Source organism: Glycine soja, chromosome 3 (assembly GCF_004193775.1).
Source record: "Glycine soja cultivar W05 chromosome 3, ASM419377v2, whole genome shotgun sequence".
Taxonomy (NCBI): Eukaryota; Viridiplantae; Streptophyta; class Magnoliopsida; order Fabales; family Fabaceae; genus Glycine; species Glycine soja.
Window position 1 is genome coordinate 46417205 of NC_041004.1, and position 17634 is coordinate 46434838.

At 34.2% G+C, this 17634-nt stretch overlaps 2 protein-coding genes, 1 long non-coding RNA gene and 1 pseudogene across 9 annotated transcripts; 1 reads left to right on the plus strand and 3 right to left on the minus strand.

The window, feature by feature from the left end:
- Positions 1–371: 371 nt before the first annotated feature.
- LOC114407717 (probable aldo-keto reductase 1) lies at positions 372–3572 on the minus strand. The gene is made up of 7 exons (XM_028370923.1): positions 3356–3572; positions 3127–3294; positions 2523–2726; positions 2208–2380; positions 1986–2082; positions 1557–1710; positions 372–911 (listed from the first exon to the last, which is right to left on the minus strand). The coding sequence occupies exons 1-7, from the start codon at positions 3431–3433 to the stop codon at positions 718–720; spliced, it is 1068 nt and encodes a 355-aa protein (XP_028226724.1). The 5' UTR covers positions 3434–3572; the 3' UTR covers positions 372–717.
- An 824-nt stretch (positions 3573–4396) lies between these two features.
- Positions 4397–6754, minus strand: LOC114407718 (annotated as a pseudogene). Its single transcript, XR_003665678.1, has 7 exons — positions 6624–6754; positions 6385–6552; positions 6034–6237; positions 5749–5919; positions 5527–5623; positions 5087–5240; positions 4397–4847 (listed from the first exon to the last, which is right to left on the minus strand). The product of XR_003665678.1 is annotated as a probable aldo-keto reductase 1 (transcript).
- Positions 6755–7504: 750 nt separating this feature from the next.
- On the plus strand, positions 7505–8371 carry LOC114407719. The gene is made up of 2 exons (XR_003665679.1): positions 7505–7820; positions 7950–8371. It is a non-coding gene; the product is annotated as an uncharacterized LOC114407719 (long non-coding RNA).
- On the minus strand, positions 8318–17064 carry LOC114407715 (probable aldo-keto reductase 1). Of its 6 annotated transcripts, none has more exons than XM_028370917.1 (11): positions 16939–17063; positions 16448–16545; positions 16050–16220; positions 11513–11607; positions 10818–10911; positions 10533–10703; positions 10077–10280; positions 9754–9926; positions 9456–9552; positions 8964–9120; positions 8318–8671 (listed from the first exon to the last, which is right to left on the minus strand). In XM_028370917.1, the coding sequence occupies exons 3-11, from the start codon at positions 16101–16103 to the stop codon at positions 8478–8480; spliced, it is 1239 nt and encodes a 412-aa protein (XP_028226718.1). In that variant the 5' UTR covers positions 16104–16220; positions 16448–16545; positions 16939–17063; the 3' UTR covers positions 8318–8477. The 6 variants fall into 6 exon arrangements, with proteins under 6 accessions (XP_028226718.1, XP_028226720.1, XP_028226719.1 ...); XM_028370919.1 differs by having other exon boundaries at positions 10818–10900; positions 11513–11579; positions 16939–17062; XM_028370918.1 differs by lacking the exon at positions 16939–17063 and adding an exon at positions 16763–16779.
- Between the last annotated feature and the right edge of the window lie 570 nt (positions 17065–17634).

Sequence of the window (17634 nt, forward strand, 5' to 3'; positions counted from 1 at the left end):
TTACTCACATTTTATCTCATTAATTTCTAAAGTTCATTACTTTTTAGCTAAAACAATTATTAATTATGGGTACTTTAGAGAAAGGTAATTAATGCAACAAATAATTACAAAATAGTCTTATAAAAAAAATGTAATAATAATTTTAAATCAATGTGACTTTAAGAATTGATTTTAAATAAAAGTTAGTATGTATAATAAAATGATTTTTGTTTAGATGACAAATATTAGAAATTGATTTTGTCACACGTTATTGTTCAGAATTGATTTTGAGTGTATAATTAAAAAAATATGTTTTTTCTTGCTATTTATCATGACAATATCAATATTAAACAGAATTATACTTGGAACAAATTAATGACTCAAGTCAAGGGTGATGCAAAAACTGATTCCAAATACTTCAATGAGACTTGAGTCCATAATTTAAAATCATGTTTCTAACGCAGATTCAAACATCTTGGTGAATGCAAAAACCATGTTTGACCCATCCTAAACTCAAGTCATGCCTTCGAAACTGCTCATAATTATCTGTTGCATATAAAAAAGTATTACAGTCTAAATTAAAAATTTTAACCAACCAAATATCTAGGAAGTCCAACATCAAGAAGGGCTACATTATTGATATTTAAATAGCATCCTGATATTAGCCTTTGCCAGCCTTGCTACCCTCAATTCATGATGACTTGGTAGATTCCCTAACCAAAGGGTTGGTTGGGTGCGTCAGGTTGAGATTTTTGAATCTTTTGGAGGTGTGTTAGCATACTTCCATGAAAAGTGATCCAATCCATTGTAGTATCTACCACCTGCTACATCACCAATGGGAACCGCCTCAGAAATTTCTCTCAGGTCTTTTTCTGACAGTTTCACTGCTAAGGCACCTATGTTTTGATCCAGGTTCTTAATCTTAGTTGTTCCTGTGAAGGTCCAAAGAAATTGAGGAAATAATCATACACTTATGCACCAAAAGAGATAAATATAGAACATATTTGTGCTTCAGGACTGAGGAGGAGGAGAAAAGTAATAAAGGCGAAAAAGAAATCTCAAAATGCTTTGGACATACTTAATAGTTCAAACTTCTCGATATACTTCATGTACTCCTCAATATTTAATTATTTATCAATGGCACGATACAAGTTAAAGCCTTGGTTTTAAAGACTTCAGGGAGATTGGATATAGAACAAAAGAAATCAAAAATATTTTTGAACATTAATAGATCTTCCTCCTATTGAACTTTATCAAAACTAAACACTTCAGAAACGAAGTAGAGATTTGTCTGGCAAGATTTACAATTCGCTCTGAACAGTTATTAATTGAGAAGACCTTCAGTCAGTAACCTTAGTACATAAGAAGAAGCTCTCAACTCTTTAAAACAAGGAATGCACGATTATACTACACCAAGTTCTTCACTTATTTGATCAGAGCACAAAAGTACAGGGCTAAACTATACTGTGTATAATAATTTGTTCAGATTGACAATAATAAAAATAAAAAATACCATATTGTTGGTACCTTAGATACTAGCTCAGAGACTAGTGAGTATCAAATATTTTGTCACTCACCAGGGATAGGTACAACATCCTCGCCTTGCTGAAGTACCCATGCTAATGCCAACTGGGCAGGAGTGGCCTGATGCTTCTTAGCAAGGCCTTCAATTCGTTCATATATATTCTTGTTCTTGTCTAAGTTCTCGGCTTGAAAGCGTGGATGTGCTTTCTGATAATTGAAATATCCATCAGAAAACAACATTTTACGTTATTTTCCAAAAGAAAATGTATAATTTTATACTCTTATGGAGAAAAACAAATATGGTCTGCATCCACTGCATCACTACTTCAGCTTAAACACACAAGTATTTGCAATTAACAGACAACAAACCAACCAATGTTTCACTCAAGATTGAGAATTGATCATTGCTATTTGATAATTTGTCATTATCAACAATTCCATGGTATGCAGCAGAATTATGTACATGCTAAAATGCTATATACCAGGGAGCTATTTGCAGGCACATTTTCCACAACTCCTTTGCCGCCAAAAAAGCCACGACCAAGAGGACTATATGGTACAATTCCAATACCAAGTTCCCTGAAACCAATATAAGCATTAAAAAATTGAAGTCGCATTAACACAAAAATACAGCCAACAACAACTAAACCACTTTCTTTTCCCTCCTTTCAAGAAGAGCTGCAGTGCCATGAACTTGAACTAACCTGCAGAGAGGGACTATCTCTTCTTCAATGTCACGAGTCCACAAAGACCACTCTATTTGCACAGCTGTGATGGGATGAATTGCGTGTGCTCTCCTTATTGTATCTGGGCTGGCTTCAGATAATCCAATATATTTGACTTTACCCTCTTCGACCAATTTCTTAAGTTCACCCACCTATAATATTATAACAAACGTTAATAACATATCTAATATCTAGTGAGATAAGCCAGATAATATCATTATATTACTAAATTTTCACAGGTATATATATAAAGTCTACTATGATCAAAATCATTGAGAGGAAGAAATCCTTAACTGTTTCCTCTATAGGTACAGATGTGTCCACTCTGTGCTGATAATAGAGATCAATGTATTCAACATCAAGACGCTTCAAGCTAGCTTCACAGCATGATCGCACATATTCAGGCGAACCCTTGATCTTCAAATCAGGAAAACCTCGTGAAGCAATACCAAATTTTGTGGCTATCTGAATCTTTTCTCTGGGCAGCTGCTTCAAAGCCTAGTAGACAGAATAAAAAAATGACAAAAATCAATAACTGATTCCACCGAGTCATAAGTCATTAATAAAAGAAAATTTGCATACAATCAATTTCAAGATAAGCTGCATTACTTGAAGTCTTTGAGCATCAAATAATTGACATGTGTGACACTTTATATGATTATATTTATTTAACTTTTTCTTATACAATTATTTTAATAAAAATATTCCCTGGGAAACAAAAGGGATAACAAAAATTGTCCCAAAAGTCGTGATAGAAAAAAACATCTCTGTTCTAAAATAGTGTGTTTAGTTAGTTAAAATGGGTCAAAATTTCCACTGCAAATAGAAGGAAAAGCAGGTTTACCAAACTAGAAAACACAGAAACAGTAAAAAGTAACAGAAAAGAAACGGTTTGTACCTTTCCAACCAAAAGTTCATTAGCATTGGCTCCATAAACATCCGCAGTATCAAAAAATGTGATTCCCTTACTGAACGCATACTTGATAACAGATATGCCATCCTGTTCTTGGAGAGGGTCATTGTACGCTCCAGTAAGGCCCATACATCCGAATCCCAATTTTGAAACCTAGAATGAGATTAATTGTATCAATTATCAAAATAAGAGCAAGTAATGTAGTTAATAGTACCTCAAAGCCTTGGGTTCCAAGTTTAACTGGTTGAATCTGGGCTTGAGTCATTTTGGTTGCTGATTGCACGGTGCTCATTGTCTATTATTATATTATATAGGAAAGGAATCCGCTTTTTGTCTTCGTCATTCTGTGCGTCAGAGGGGCTATGTTTTCATCACTGCTGACGTTTCTGCTTTAATATCTACTTCCTTCCTTCCCATTTTTATGCTTCTCATTCTTATCTGTAAAATCCAGTTTAAGTATAACTCAATTTCTATAATATATAATAGTATTAAAGTTTATCTTAATTGTTGTTGTTGGGCTTATTTTAATTTCATTAAATAATTACTTCAATCCTCAAAGTGGTAGACACTATCACGGTCGATGCTAACTTTTTTACTTTCCTACTCACAAATCAATGGCAGTCAAGCTGACGCTAATTATTTATAAGATTTGATTATCTAATTTATTATGATTAAAATAATAATTAATTTAATTGATAGAATTAAATATTTTAAATTTATATTTTTAAAATTATCATTATCCTTAATAATCATCTTTCTTATAATCAATTGTTAGTACAATTTATTTATGGATATTTTAGTTGGAAATAATTAATACAAAAGAAACAATTACTACTAATTTGAATGGTATAAATAAAAATAAAAGGTAGTATTATTTACTGCAGGTTGTGGTCCAACGCCAGACCAACACTAACTTTTTGTTTTACCTCTCAAATTCATAATTAGTGTCACTAAGGTCAACACTAATTACAAAAAAAAAAATACTTTCCGAAAAATATAGTGAATCATGGTCAATGTTATTTAATTAAAAAATAAAAAGTGAAACAAAATGGTATTCGAAAAGTTGTGTTTAGCTAACGTTGGCCTGACAAACTCTTATAGCGTTAGTGTTATGGCTGATGCTAATTATCATTAATGTATCTTGTAGTCACTAATGTTTCTTATAGTCACTAATGTATCTTATTAATTATACACACCTAATATATCATTTGTTGTCAATATACTAATAAGGTATAGTTGTTCACCTACACAAATATATTGGAATGAAGTGAAGCACATACTTCATTATCTTGGAGGTTTATTTGTTACAAACAAAATATTTGTAAAACTAACCATAACAGTGGCATCATCTAATCAAGCATAAATTTTAGCTTTACACAAGACATAGGGGAATAGAGACCTGGGCTACATTATTGATATTTTTATAGCTTGCTGATATTAGCCTTTGTCAGCCTCGTTAGCCTCATTCACGACTTAGTGGAATTCTCTAACAGAAGTTGAATGTTGAGTGCTTCAGGTTGAGATGCTCGAATCTTTTGGAGGTGTGTTAGCATACTTCCAGGTAATGTGTTCCAGTCCATAGTAGTGTATTCCGCCTGCTACATCACCAATGGGAACCGCCTCAGAAATTTCTCTCAGGTCCTTCTCTGACAGTTTCACTGCTAAGGCACCTATATTCTGATCCAGGTTCTTAATCTTAGTTGTTCCTGTAAATAAATTGAAGAAAATAGTTATGCACTTGCGTTCTAAAATCTTAGCACATGGAATGCACAGTTATACTGCCCATACACCCTAGACCAAGGTGTGTAGTTTCTTCACTTATTTGACATAGCACAAAGTTCATACTGTACATAATAATTTGTTCAGATTTTACTATAAAAAACCATATTCTTGAAAATTAGGTACCCTGCTCAGACTAGTGAGTATCAAATATTTTTCCACTCACCAGGGATAGGTACAACATCCTCGCCTTGCTGGAGTAGCCACGCTAATGCCAACTGAGCAGGAGTGATCCGATGCATCTTTGCAAGGCTTTCAATTCGTTCATATATATTCTTGTTCTTGTCCATGTTCTCGGCTTGAAAGCGTGGATGTACTTTCTGATAAGTGAAATAATCATCACAAAACAACCACACATTCGTTAACAAACGAAACCGTCTAATTTTTATACTCTTACATGGAAAAAAAAAAACACAAATAAGTATGCCATCCACTGCATTGCTACCTCAACTTAAACACAAGTATTTGCAACTGAATAGAAAATAAACCAACTAATATTTAATTCAAGATTGAGAATTAATCATTGCTATTTGATAGTTTGTCACATATTAACAATTCCATGGTAAGCATCAGAAACACACGTGTAAATGCTAAAATGCTATATACCAGGGAGCTACTTGCAGACACATTTTCCAGAATTCCTTTGCCGCCAAAGAAACCACGACCAAGAGGACTATATGATACAATTCCAATACCAAGTTCCCTGGATCACTAAAAGCATTAAAAAAACACAAAAATACAGCTAACAGCAACTCAACCCTTTTCTTTAGCCTCCTCCTTTCAAGTAGAGCTGTAATGCCATGAGCTTAAAGAAGAACTTGAACTAACCTGCAGATAGTAACTATCTGGTCCTCAATGTCACGAGTCCATATAGACCACTCTATTTGCACAGCTGTGATGGGATGAACTGCGTGCGCTCTCCTTATTGTATCTGAGCTGGCTTCAGATAACCCTATATACCACTTTGCCCTCCTCCACCAGTTTCTTAAGTTCACCCACCTATTATATAACAAATTAACTTTTTTATTAGTAATATATCTAGTATCTAGTGAGATAAGCCAGATAATAGCATCATACTATGATCAAAATCATTGAGAGGAAGAAATCCTTAACTGTTTCCTCTATAGGTACAGATGTGTCCACCCTATGCTGATAATAGAGATCAATGTATTCAACATCAAGACGTTTCAAGCTAGTTTCGCAGCATGAGCGCACATATTCAGGCGAACCCTTGATCAGCATGTTAGAAAAATCTAATCTCGCAATACCAAATTTTGTGGCTAGCTGGATCTTTTCTCTAGGTAGCTGCTTCAGAGCCTAGTCAACAGAATCAAAGAATTGACAGAACATCAAATTAGTTATAAAAACAACATTTATGTTCGAAAGTACTATTGGGTTTGGTTTCCCCAACATCTCTCTCTCTCTCTCACACACACACACACACGCAAGCATTAAAATATGTACCTTTCCAAGCAAAATTTCATTAGCACCGGCTCCATAAACATCAGCGGTATCAAAAAATGTGATTCCTTTACTGAATGCATACTTGATAATAGATATGCCATCCTGTTCCGGGAGAGGCTCATTATACGCTCCAGTAAGACCCAGACATCCGAATCCCAATTTTGAAACCTATTATATTAGTAGCATCAAAATAAGAGCAAATAATTAATTAATGTAGTTTGTTTAACATCATATACCACCTCAAGGCCTTGTGTTCCAAGTTTAACTCGTCCACTCTTCGTTGCGCCCATTTCTTTATTCTCCTTTCTAGTTTGCAGTTGCAGCCATACAATTATTTGTATTTATATTATGCAAATACGAAACGCCACACTTCATTATCTCTTCTTCACTGTTTCATTTTGTCGTTCAGATTTCAGTGTGTCAGCGGTGTCCATTTGGGTCACTTTTTACAAATTATTTTTTAAGAGTTTTTACCTTCAACTTTTTAGTCTTTCCTAAATTTTATCCTAACCAATTAATTTAATATATTTTAATCTTAATTTTTTTATAAAAAAACATACAAATTTTATTTTCTGTCGCTAAGTTGAAAACTAATTTTACCTTGACTTTTAGGGTTATGGTAGCATCCCACCTTAGCCCAATAACAAAAGATAACATTTGCAAGTTTTTTAAAAAATTAAAAAATAAAATGTGTCAAATTAATTTGTTAAAAATATAATTTGGGTTAAATTAATTTTGTTTTCTAATTTGGTTTTAGGTTTAATTTGATCCTCATATTATTTTAAAGTTCAATTAGGTCTTGTGTTTTTTTAAAAAGGTTTAATTATGTCTTTTATTTAAAAAAAATGAAAATTAGGTCATTTACTTTCAATTTAGTCCTATTTAAAACTATTTTTGGTCTTTTTTTATTTTTTTGGCAAATGGAAGAAAAATAAGACCGTGTTCTTTTCTTGTTAGCCAAACTCAATTGTCAGAATTAGTTGAATCACTGTAAAATTAGTTGAATGACTCTCAAATTATGTTTTAGGCAATTAGGAAATAGAAAAAAAAGGCATTGTCTAGAGTGGACTAATAACATAAGTGGTGTATTCATTTAGCTTAGGTTTCATCTAATCCTCAAACTAATGTCATACATCTCCTGCACTAAATTAGAAACCCTCGCCTTCACCACCAATAGCGGCGGGTCCACTGCTGCCGCCATCATTGGCATGTGTTCTCAGACATTCCTCCACCACCGTTCCTGACGAGTCCATTGTCGTGCCAACACTGACATTGTAACCACAATTGCCACTCAGACATGATTGTCATCGCATTGCGTACAAATCCATCAGCCTCCCTCACCTTATCAAGGAGAACAAGACCTAAGCATAATCCTTCGATTTAACTACCACAATAGACTCTTCATTGTTGGCCACAACTGCATGTGCTTCGTTGAGGTCGAGAAATTTTCCAAACCTGTATTTTCTGATTCGTTTGAGTTTGATGTTGGTAACTAGAGTGATTTACATATTCATATTTGTTTTGATTTGATGAATTTTTCTTTGTTTTGTTTTTTCATAACATAGGATTTTAGATGGATGACCGTTTGATTTCTTGTTGGAATGAGGGAGAAGGGAATGAATGAGGAATTGGTGGATAGCGACAGTGTTTGTGATGGTGGTGGGTTGTTACAGGAAGGAAGTGGCTGTAGCAGGTGGTGACAGTGGGCCTATGTTGAAAAGCAATGAAGGTTGGACGGAGCGGATGTTAGAAACAATAGGACTATAGGAGTTTTGAAGGGAGGAAGCTATGGCAATGCGGGAGAAGAGATACAGCGCTGAAGGTCTACCCTATTAATATGGACTGCAGATTTTAGCCAACTAACTACTATTAACCAACCATCTAGAGTCCATAGTTTACCTGGGCTATTATCATGCATATTTTAACTCCTATATTGCTAAACAGAAAAGAAACTCAAATTGAAGTTTATTAATATCCTTATCTACTACATCAACAGAATGCATTAGTAGCTTATAGTCGTACTAGCTTTTGCATCTGACATATGACCGCTCACAAAATAGAAAATTATCCAACTAAAAAGGATTTAGAGTGCTTCAAGTGGAGACCCTCGGATCTTTTGGAGGTGTGTTGGCAAATTTCCAAGAATCTTTATCATTTCCAAAGAAGTATTGAGACCCTGCCACATCATGTATGGGAACTGCCTCGGAAATTTCTCTCAAGTCACTTTCTGTAAATTTCAGTGATAATGCACCGATGTTTTGATCCAGGTTCTTAATCTTAGTTGTTCCTGTAAAGGTCCAGTCAAAGTAGCAGTAATTAATTAATTATGCACTCATGAACTATGACAATTTAGTTGTAGACCACTTCATAGTTAAGAAGATGAAAAGACAACTTTATAGTTAAGAAGATGAACAACAATAAGTATAGAAATTGGAATTGTTTTGCATAATATGTTGTTGTTCTGATTGAATAAAAAGAATCATAATCCCTAAAAGGATACTAATTTGGATCAGTTGTTATGTTGAGATGTTTTATCACTTTCTATATTCTAAAAAAGGAAAAGATATTTTGTCACTCACCAGGAATAGGAACAACATCGTTGCCTTGGTGAAGTACCCAAGCTAATGCCAATTGGGGAGGAGTGCTCTGGTATTTCTTAGCAAGGCTTTCAATTTGTTCATATATTCTCTTGTTCTTGTTTATGTTCTCTGCTTGGAACCGAGGATGATGTAAAGTCTGCCAAGTGCCAAGTAAAATAACCAGCCATCAGGCAACCAAATCTCTTTTGTAACTTTTTTTTCTTTCAATTTAAGGCTAACTTTTTCACTCTTCTCAGTAGCTTAGATATGAAAATATAACATGGATTGTACCTTTCATCATTACTTTTGTTCAAACACACAAGAGTTTGCAGTTTGACGAATGCATGGCAATTATAAAATAAGAAACAAATTTGTTAAACATTACGTTGTTTCAAGATGAAGGATGGATTGTTAATTTGCTATTATCTCCTAATTTTTCACATGGAAAAATTCTACAATATAAGAAGCAGAGTCAGTGCTAAAATATTGTACCAGGACTGTACTTGCAGGCATATTTTCCAGAACTCCTTTGCCACCAAAAAAGCCTCGACCAAGAGGGCTATATGGTACAATTCCAATGCCAAGCTCTCTGTATCAATAAAAGCTTTTAACAAAGTGATCTCATTAAAACATAAACAAAAAATCTAGCTAACCAATTTTTTTAGTCTTATTTTTCTACCCTCTTTTCATGTGGCTCATAATTAAACAGAAATTCAAATTATTTATTTATTAGTGAAAAAATAGTTATGAGAGCTGTACATTACTATGAATTTGGGGAAGTTGAACTGACCTGCAGAGAGGAATTATCTCCTCTTCAATGTCACGAGTCCATAGGGACCACTCTATTTGTAAAGCAGTGATGGGATGAACTGCATGTGCTCTTCTTATTGTATCTGGACTCGCTTCAGATAACCCTATATACTTCACTTTACCCTCTTCCACAAGTTTCTTAAGTTCACCCACCTAAAACAATAGAACAAACTTATTGACATGTGACTAGTGACTAGTGTCTAGTGAGATGAGTCACATGATGACAGAATATGTACTAAAAAGTAACAAGTATATAATACATTTCAAGTAGTTAAAAGGTGTATTAGAAGAAGGATTCCCAACTGTTTCCTCTATAGGTACTGTTTGGTCAATCCTGTGCTGATAATAGAGATCAATGTATTCAACATCAAGGCGTTTCAAGCTTGCTTCACAACACGACCGCACATACTCCGGTGTCCCTTTGATTTGAAAATTAGGAAATTTTGCTACTGCAACGCCAAATTTCGTGGCTACCTGGATCTTTTCTCTAGGTAACTGCTTCAAAGCCTGCTCCATAGAATCAAATAAAAACACAGTCCTTATGTAATTCCAGAGATCCATTAGAAAACAAACACATTTACATGTGAGAAAAAAAGTTATACACTAATAGTCTAATTTTTTTTAACTTTTCAAATAATTATCTTAAAAGTAATACAAACGAAGATTTCTGATTGGATGAAAATATAAAACTCTTGTTATAACTTTTTTAGTATAATTTCTTGATTAAAATTTAAGGGGAGGATGCAAAGGAATGGTTACTTTTCCGAGCAAAAATTCGTTAGCATGGTCGAGCCCATAGACATCAGATGTGTCAAAAAAAGTGATTCCTTGGCTGAAAGCATGCTTAATAACAGATATGCCTTCCTCTTCAGGAAGTGGATCATTATAGCGTCCACTAAGGGTCATACACCCCAACCCTAACTTTGAAACCTATTAGAGAAAGAAAAGAAAAAGAAAACGGTTTTCTCATCATGATGAATTGGAATAAGAGAAAATATCTGAAGCGGGAATAGAACAAGATAGAGTATAGAGTTCATATAATACCACAAGGCCTTGAGTTCCAAGTTTGACTTGAGGAATCTGCACACTCTCTGCTTCAGCCATTTCGACTCGTCCCTGCCTTTCACCTGCTGGATAACTATTACATGGTGCATAGTGCATACGTTTATTTATAACATTATTGGTGGTGTTATACTGTAGAGTATAGAGTAATGATATTATTTTGCTATACTATAATGATCTGTCAAAAGATATTTTTTTCCAATGAATGGTTGGAAGGAAATATTTTAACAGAACAAAATTAAAGTTTACTTTGAATTCACCGATTTTGATGTCACCTAGACTAGACTTTTTGTTTTTGGTTTTTCTGCTTCGCTTTTGTTGTTTTTTTATTTCCGTTTTTTATTTTTATTTGATTGGTTGAACTTCACCATGTTTCTAAGAAGCTTGTGCCTAAAGTTTCTCCGGTCATATATTCTTTTTATTCGTTCTGGATCAAAGAATAATTTCACTTGCATAATATAATAAAAAAGAAAAAGAAAATGTAAATTGCAATAAATATTATAAAAAAAGGAGAAAAATAAATTATTAAAATTAGAATGGATGACTCTTATAGATGACTCTTGTTTTAATTCAAGTTCAAGATGAAGAATTGATTTTTATTTTTCGTTAATTTTTCACGTCCAAAAAATTCTACAGTATGCAACAGAAACACATAAGTAACTGTTAAAACATTGTACCAGGGTTGTATATGCAGGCATATTTTCCAGAACTCCTTTGCCACCGAAAAAGCCTCGACCAAGAGGACTATATAGTACAATTCCAATGCCAAGCTCTCGTATCAATAAAAGCTTTGTTAAAATAAAGGAGAATGTGGATGAAAGTTTGAAAAAAAAAGAAAGGAAAAAAAAAAGAAGGAAAAAAGGCTTCAAGTCTCACATCGCTCTGGATAAACACTTGAATAGTGTTTCACTCCATATATATAGAGAGCTCTTTTCTTCATTTTTCTTTGCCCTAGTTGAGAAACATTTCCTCAACTTTTCTTTCTCCCTCTCATATTTTAGCCGATCCATTTCCGGCAAACTTCTCCCTCTTTCTTTCTGTCGCTCTAAAAATTTCGATTGGCTATAAGAGTGACTTTTTAAGTCATAATTTTGGTTGGCTATAAGAGTGACTTTTTAAGTCATATTTTCGGTTGGCTATAATAGTGACTTTTCAAGTCATAATTTTCGGTTGACTATTACAGTGACTTTTTAAGTCATATTTTCGGTTGGCTATAAGAGCGACTTTTTAAGTCATAACTTCGGTTGGCTATAAGAGTAACTTTTTAAGTCATATTTTCGGTTGGCTATAATAGTGACTTTTCAAGTCATAATTTTCGGTTGACTATTAGAGTGACTTTTCAAGTCATATTTTCGGTTGGCTGTTAGAGTGACTTTTCAAGTCATATTTTTTGGTGGCTTTAGAGTGACTTTTCAAGTCATACAAGAGGGTGTATTTCTAAAAAAGGTTCCCTTAGTGTAGTGGAAATCTTATACAGTGATCTGAACTGTTTTATCCTGGAGACTTCGTGGTTGATAGTCTGCTTGCATATTTTTTGGCAGTGTCACGAAACGTCTTAAAGAAAGCCACATTGTCCGCGACTCAGCCAGTAATTTTTTCGGTTTGCCATAAACTATTGTTACAACAATTTTAAGACGTTTTCGGCTCTGTTATGGCTACCGTAGATATTACTGGCTCGAACAACAATGACCTCAACAAACCTTTTAGGTTTGAATGGTATCATTTCAAACGTTGGCAATAAAAGATGATGTTTTCTTTAACTATGAGAAAAGTTGCCTATGTTTTGAACATTGATATTCCAGTGATGCCTAAAGATGTTGAGAAGGAAGTGAAGGATAAAATGACTATGGACTTGACTCTTTGGAATGAAAATGATTACCTATGCAAGAATTTCATTCTAAATGGGTTAGCTGATGATCTCTATGATTATAGCCCATATAAGTCTGCCAAATTAGTTTGGCTGACTCTAAAAGAGAAGTATGATACTGGAAGCTGGGACTAAAAAGTATGTTGTTAGCCGCTACCTCAAGTATCAAATGACTGATGATAAATTAGTAGAGTCTCAATCCCATGAGATACAGAAAATTGCTCAAGAGTCATACATAACTGTGATAATTGAGATCAATATGATTGGAGGATCAGATGGATGGTGGGTAGACACTGACGCCTCCCGCTATGTCTGCTATGATCGTGCTATGTTTAAAACATACACGAATAAGAAAGTGTTGTTGGGTGATTCCCACACCTCTATGGTTACTGGAACTAGAGATGTTGAACTAAAGTTTACCTTTGGAAAGACTTTGATTCTCAAAGATGTGATGCATACTCCAGAGATGAGAAAGAATCTGGTTTCTGATTTTCTTTTAAATTAAGGAATAGTGGGGGTACTTCATCCAGTTATCTTCTTGTTATTAGTAGTGAAAATCTTGCACAACCAGAATCAGATATAGAGCCTCTAAGAGGTAAGAGAGCAAGAATTGCTAAAGAGTATGGGCCCGATTATATGACCTATACATTAGAGGAGGATCCATCAAACCTCCAAGAAGCTTTGTCTTCTTTGGATGCTGACTTGTGGCAAGAAGCCATTAATAATGAGATGGATTCTTTAGAATTTAACAAAACCCGGCATTTAGTAGACTTGCCTCCTGGCTGCAAACCAATTAGATGTGAAATCATTGTTGTGTAACAACTTTGATATGAAAGACCTTAGAGAAGCAAGTGTAATCCTTGGTATTAAGATTACTAGGTCAAAAGAGGAAATTTCTCTGAATCAATCTCACTACATTGAGAAGATCTTAAAGAAATATGATTACTTTGACTGTAAACCTGCTAGTACACCATATGATCCAAGTGTAAAACTGTTTAAGAACACTGGTGAAGGTATACGACAAACTGAGTACACAAGTATCATTGACAGCCATAGGTATGCCACTGATTGTACTAGATCCGACATAGCCTATGTTGTAGGATTATTATGCAGGTTTACTAGTAGACCTAGTATGGAGCACTGACACGCTATTGAAAGGGTAATGAGGTACCTTAAAAGAACCATAAACCTTGGATTACATTATAAAAGGTTTCCCGCTGTACTTGAAGGATACAATGATGCAGATTGGAACACTCTTTCAGATGATTCCAAAGCAACCAGCAGCTATATATTTAGCATAGTTGGTGGGGCTGTTTCTTGGAAGTCAAAGAAACAGACTATCTTAGCTCAGTCCACTATGGAATTTGAGATGATAGCACTAGCAACTGTTAGTGAGGAAACAAGTTGGCTGAGAAGCTTACTTGCAGAGATTCCGTTATGGGAAAGACTGATATCAGCTGTGTTGATCCATTGCGATAGTACCGCGACTATTGAAAAAAAATGAGAACCATTATTACAATGGTAAGAAACAATAGATACGTCGTAAGCACAACACTGTTAGAGAATTACTCTCAACAGGAGCTGTTAGAGTGGATCACGTACGCACTGATGATAATTTAGCATATCCTTTGACGAAAGGATTAGCTAAAGAGAAAGTCCATTACACTTCTAAAAGAATGAGACTATTGCCCTTATTGCGATGATCATTCATGATGGTAACCTGACCTAAATGACTGGAGATCCCAAAAAACTAGGTTCAATGGGTAATAACAAGTTATGAAGTGATATGAGATGAACATGCTGTTATAAGTGAAAGCAGCATGATTCCTGAAGTAACAAGAGGATGAGTTATGAAAAAAAAAATTCGTAATTCTTAATGAGATCTATACTCTATGTTGAGTGGAGTACCTAGACTACAGGAGTACTCTTGATAGACTCACCTATGTGAATGTTGAAGTGGGGGCCGCTTCATATGAAATTTTGGGCAAAAATTTTTAGAGCGTTCACTATACCGGGATAGACGTGCATGACATTTAACGCACGGGCTTTATATAATACACCTATGAAAAGGTTGTGTGTGGTTTGATGTCGGAGATAGAGTTCAAGACTTCGAGTCACTCTAGTAAAATCTGAATCTTACTCACTATGCAAAGGTTCAAGTTGTATGACACCTTTGTTTATGCATAATTTTATGAAATCCTTGAAAATCTTCTTTTCAAATTTCAAGTGGGGGATTGTTAGAACAAAGGAGAATGTGGATGAAAGTTTGAAAAAAAGAAAGGAAAAAAAAAGAAGGAAAAAAGGTTTTAAGTCCCACATCGCTCAGGATAAACACTTGAATAGTGTTTCACTCCCTATATATAGAGAGATTTCCTTTCTTCATTTTTCTTTGCCCCAGTTGAGAAGCATTTCCTCAACTTTTCTTTCTCCCTCTCATATTTCAGCCGATGCATTTCCAGCAAACTTCTCCCTCTTTCTTTCTGTCGTTCTAAAAATTTCGGTTGGCTATAAGAGTGACTTTTTAAGTCATAATTTCGGTTGGTTATAAAAGTGACTTTTTAAGTCATATTTTCGGTTGACTATAAGAGCGACTTTTTAAGTCATATTTTCGGTTGACTATAAGAGCGACTTTTTAAGTCATAACTTCAGTTGGCTATAAGAGTGACTTTTTAAGTCATAATTTTTGGTTGACTATTAGAGTGACTTTTTAAGTCATATTTTCGGTTGGCTATAAGAGCGACTTTTTAAGTCATAACTTTGGTTGGCTATAAGAATGATTTTTTAAGTCATATTTTCGGTTGGCTATAATAGTGACTTTTCAACTCATAATTTTCGGTTGACTATTAGAGTGACTTTTCAAGTCATATTTTCGGTTGGCTGTTAGAGTGACTTTTCAAGTCATATTTTTGGGTGGCTTTAGAGTGACTTTTCAAGTCATACAAGAGGGTGTAATTCTAGAAAAGGTTCCCTTAGTGCAGTGGAAATCTGATACAGTGATCTGAGCTGTTTTATCCTGGGGACTTCGTGGTTGATAGTCTACTTACACATTTTTTGGCAGTGCCACGAAACGTCTTAAAGAAAGCGACATTGTCCGCGACTCAGCCAGTAATTTTTTCGGTTTGCCATAAACTATTGATACAACAAGCTTTAACAAAGTGACTTCATTAAAACACGTAGCCAGCAGACCAATTTTTATAATTTTATTTTTCCACTCTATTTTCAAGTAGCTCATAATTAAAGAGATGCTAACATAAAAAAAGAGAGATGTTCAAATTATATGTCTTTTTCAGTGAAGAAACAGTTATAAGAGCTATAAATTCCTATAAACTTTAAGAAGTTGAACTAACCTGCAGAGGAATTATTTCGTCCTCAATGTCACGACTCCATAAGGACCACTCCATTTGTACAGCAGTGATGGGATGAACTGCATGTGCTCTCCTTATTGTATCTGGACTGGCTTCAGATAACCCAATATACCTCACTTTACCCTCTTCCACAAGTTTCTTAAGTTCACCTACCTATAATAATAGAACAAACTTATTAATAATATGTATATAGTGAGATGAGCCAAATAATGACAGAATATGCACAAAAATGTAACAAGAACTTAATAAGTTTAAAGTCATTTAAAGGTGTATCAGAAGAAGGAATCCCCATCTGTTTCCTCTATAGGTGCTGATAATAGAGATTAATGTAATCAACATCAAGACGTTTCAAGCTAGCTTCGCAACACGAGCGCACGTACTCTGGTGTGCCTTTGACTTGTACATTAGGAAAATCCATCCTTGAAATGCCAAATTTGGTTGCTAACTGGACCTTTGCTCTAGGTAGCTGCTTTAAAGCCTGGTCAATAGGATCAGATAATGAAACACCCTGTAAATGATTCCACCGATGACTGATCCATTTGAAAAATGGTAAAGAAATGCAATTTTATAATAGAATGATTTCTAATTAATTCACAATATAATAACTTCAAGGCTAAGAATGCATATCTATTGAACCATTGTTTTAGTTTTTTACTTAATTGAAATATTAGGCAAAAGTGCAAAGAAATGGTTACCATTCCGAGCAAAATTTCGTTAGCAAAAGTGTCAAAAAAAGTGATCCCTTTGCTGAAAGCATGCTTAATAACAGATATGCCTTCGTCTTCGGGTCAAACACCCCAACCCCAACTTAGAGAGAATAATGAATTGAAATGGAAAGAGGATAGAATAGAGATAATGTAATTAATACTACCTCAAGGCCTTGTGTTCCAAGTTTCGCTCGAGGAATCTCCACATTGTTATACGATTCAGAAAACAAAATGCTTCTCTCTCTCTCTCTCTCTCTCTCTCTCTCTCCTAAGAAAATGGTTCGGGCTTTTTCGGGAGAAGATTCGCTGACGTTGTCGCGGGAACTGCACCATGCATTTGAGACATTTTTCAGCCGTTCAATTTTATGAATCTCTCAAATATCTTAGATATTTTTTTTTAATAAATATGAATATTAATACAGAAATTCTTTTTTATTTTAAAAATTTCATCAATATCTTTAATTTTTTTTCTAGTGTCTTCTTGTCATATACTTATATTTCTCTCTATAAGATAACACAATGTTTATCAAATATTTTATTTTTTAATAAGCTTAATTATAAAGCTTATTATCGTATTTTTGTGATTGAGCAAATTTTATCACCAAACTTATGTTTGTGTGAATTGTACCATCCTACTATTTAATTGTCTCGAATTTTATCACTCCATTAAGTTTTGCATAAAATCTCAAATAAATGAATGACTTGGCAAACAACATAGATGTGTCAAGTTGAAATTTATAATATAATATGATTATAAAATTAAAATATCTTAGTTTTTATAAAATTAAAAACTAAAACGATCTTTTTTTTCCACAACAAATGGGAAGAAGATAATAAAATAAACATCAAAAGTCTGTAAC

Bases quoted from the DNA above. Each gene is read 5' to 3' on its own strand.
- LOC114407717 (XM_028370923.1), bottom strand. From the start codon at position 3,433: ATGAGCACCGTGCAATCAGCAACCAAAATGACTCAAGCCCAGATTCAA. The intron at 3,295-3,355 runs GTACTATTAACT...ATCTCATTCTAG, and splicing joins TTGGAACCCAAGGCTTTGAG to GTTTCAAAATTGGGATTCGG. The intron at 2,727-3,126 runs GTACAAACCGTT...TCTGTCTACTAG, and splicing joins ATGAACTTTTGGTTGGAAAG to GCTTTGAAGCAGCTGCCCAG.
- LOC114407715 (XM_028370917.1), bottom strand. From the start codon at position 16,103: ATGGAGTGGTCCTTATGGAGTCGTGACATTGAGGACGAAATAATTCCT. The intron at 11,608-16,049 runs GTTAGTTCAACT...TATTGATACGAG, and splicing joins ACGAAATAATTCCTCTGCAG to AGCTTGGCATTGGAATTGTA. The intron at 10,704-10,817 runs GTATTATATGAA...TTTCTCTAATAG, and splicing joins TTGGAACTCAAGGCCTTGTG to GTTTCAAAGTTAGGGTTGGG.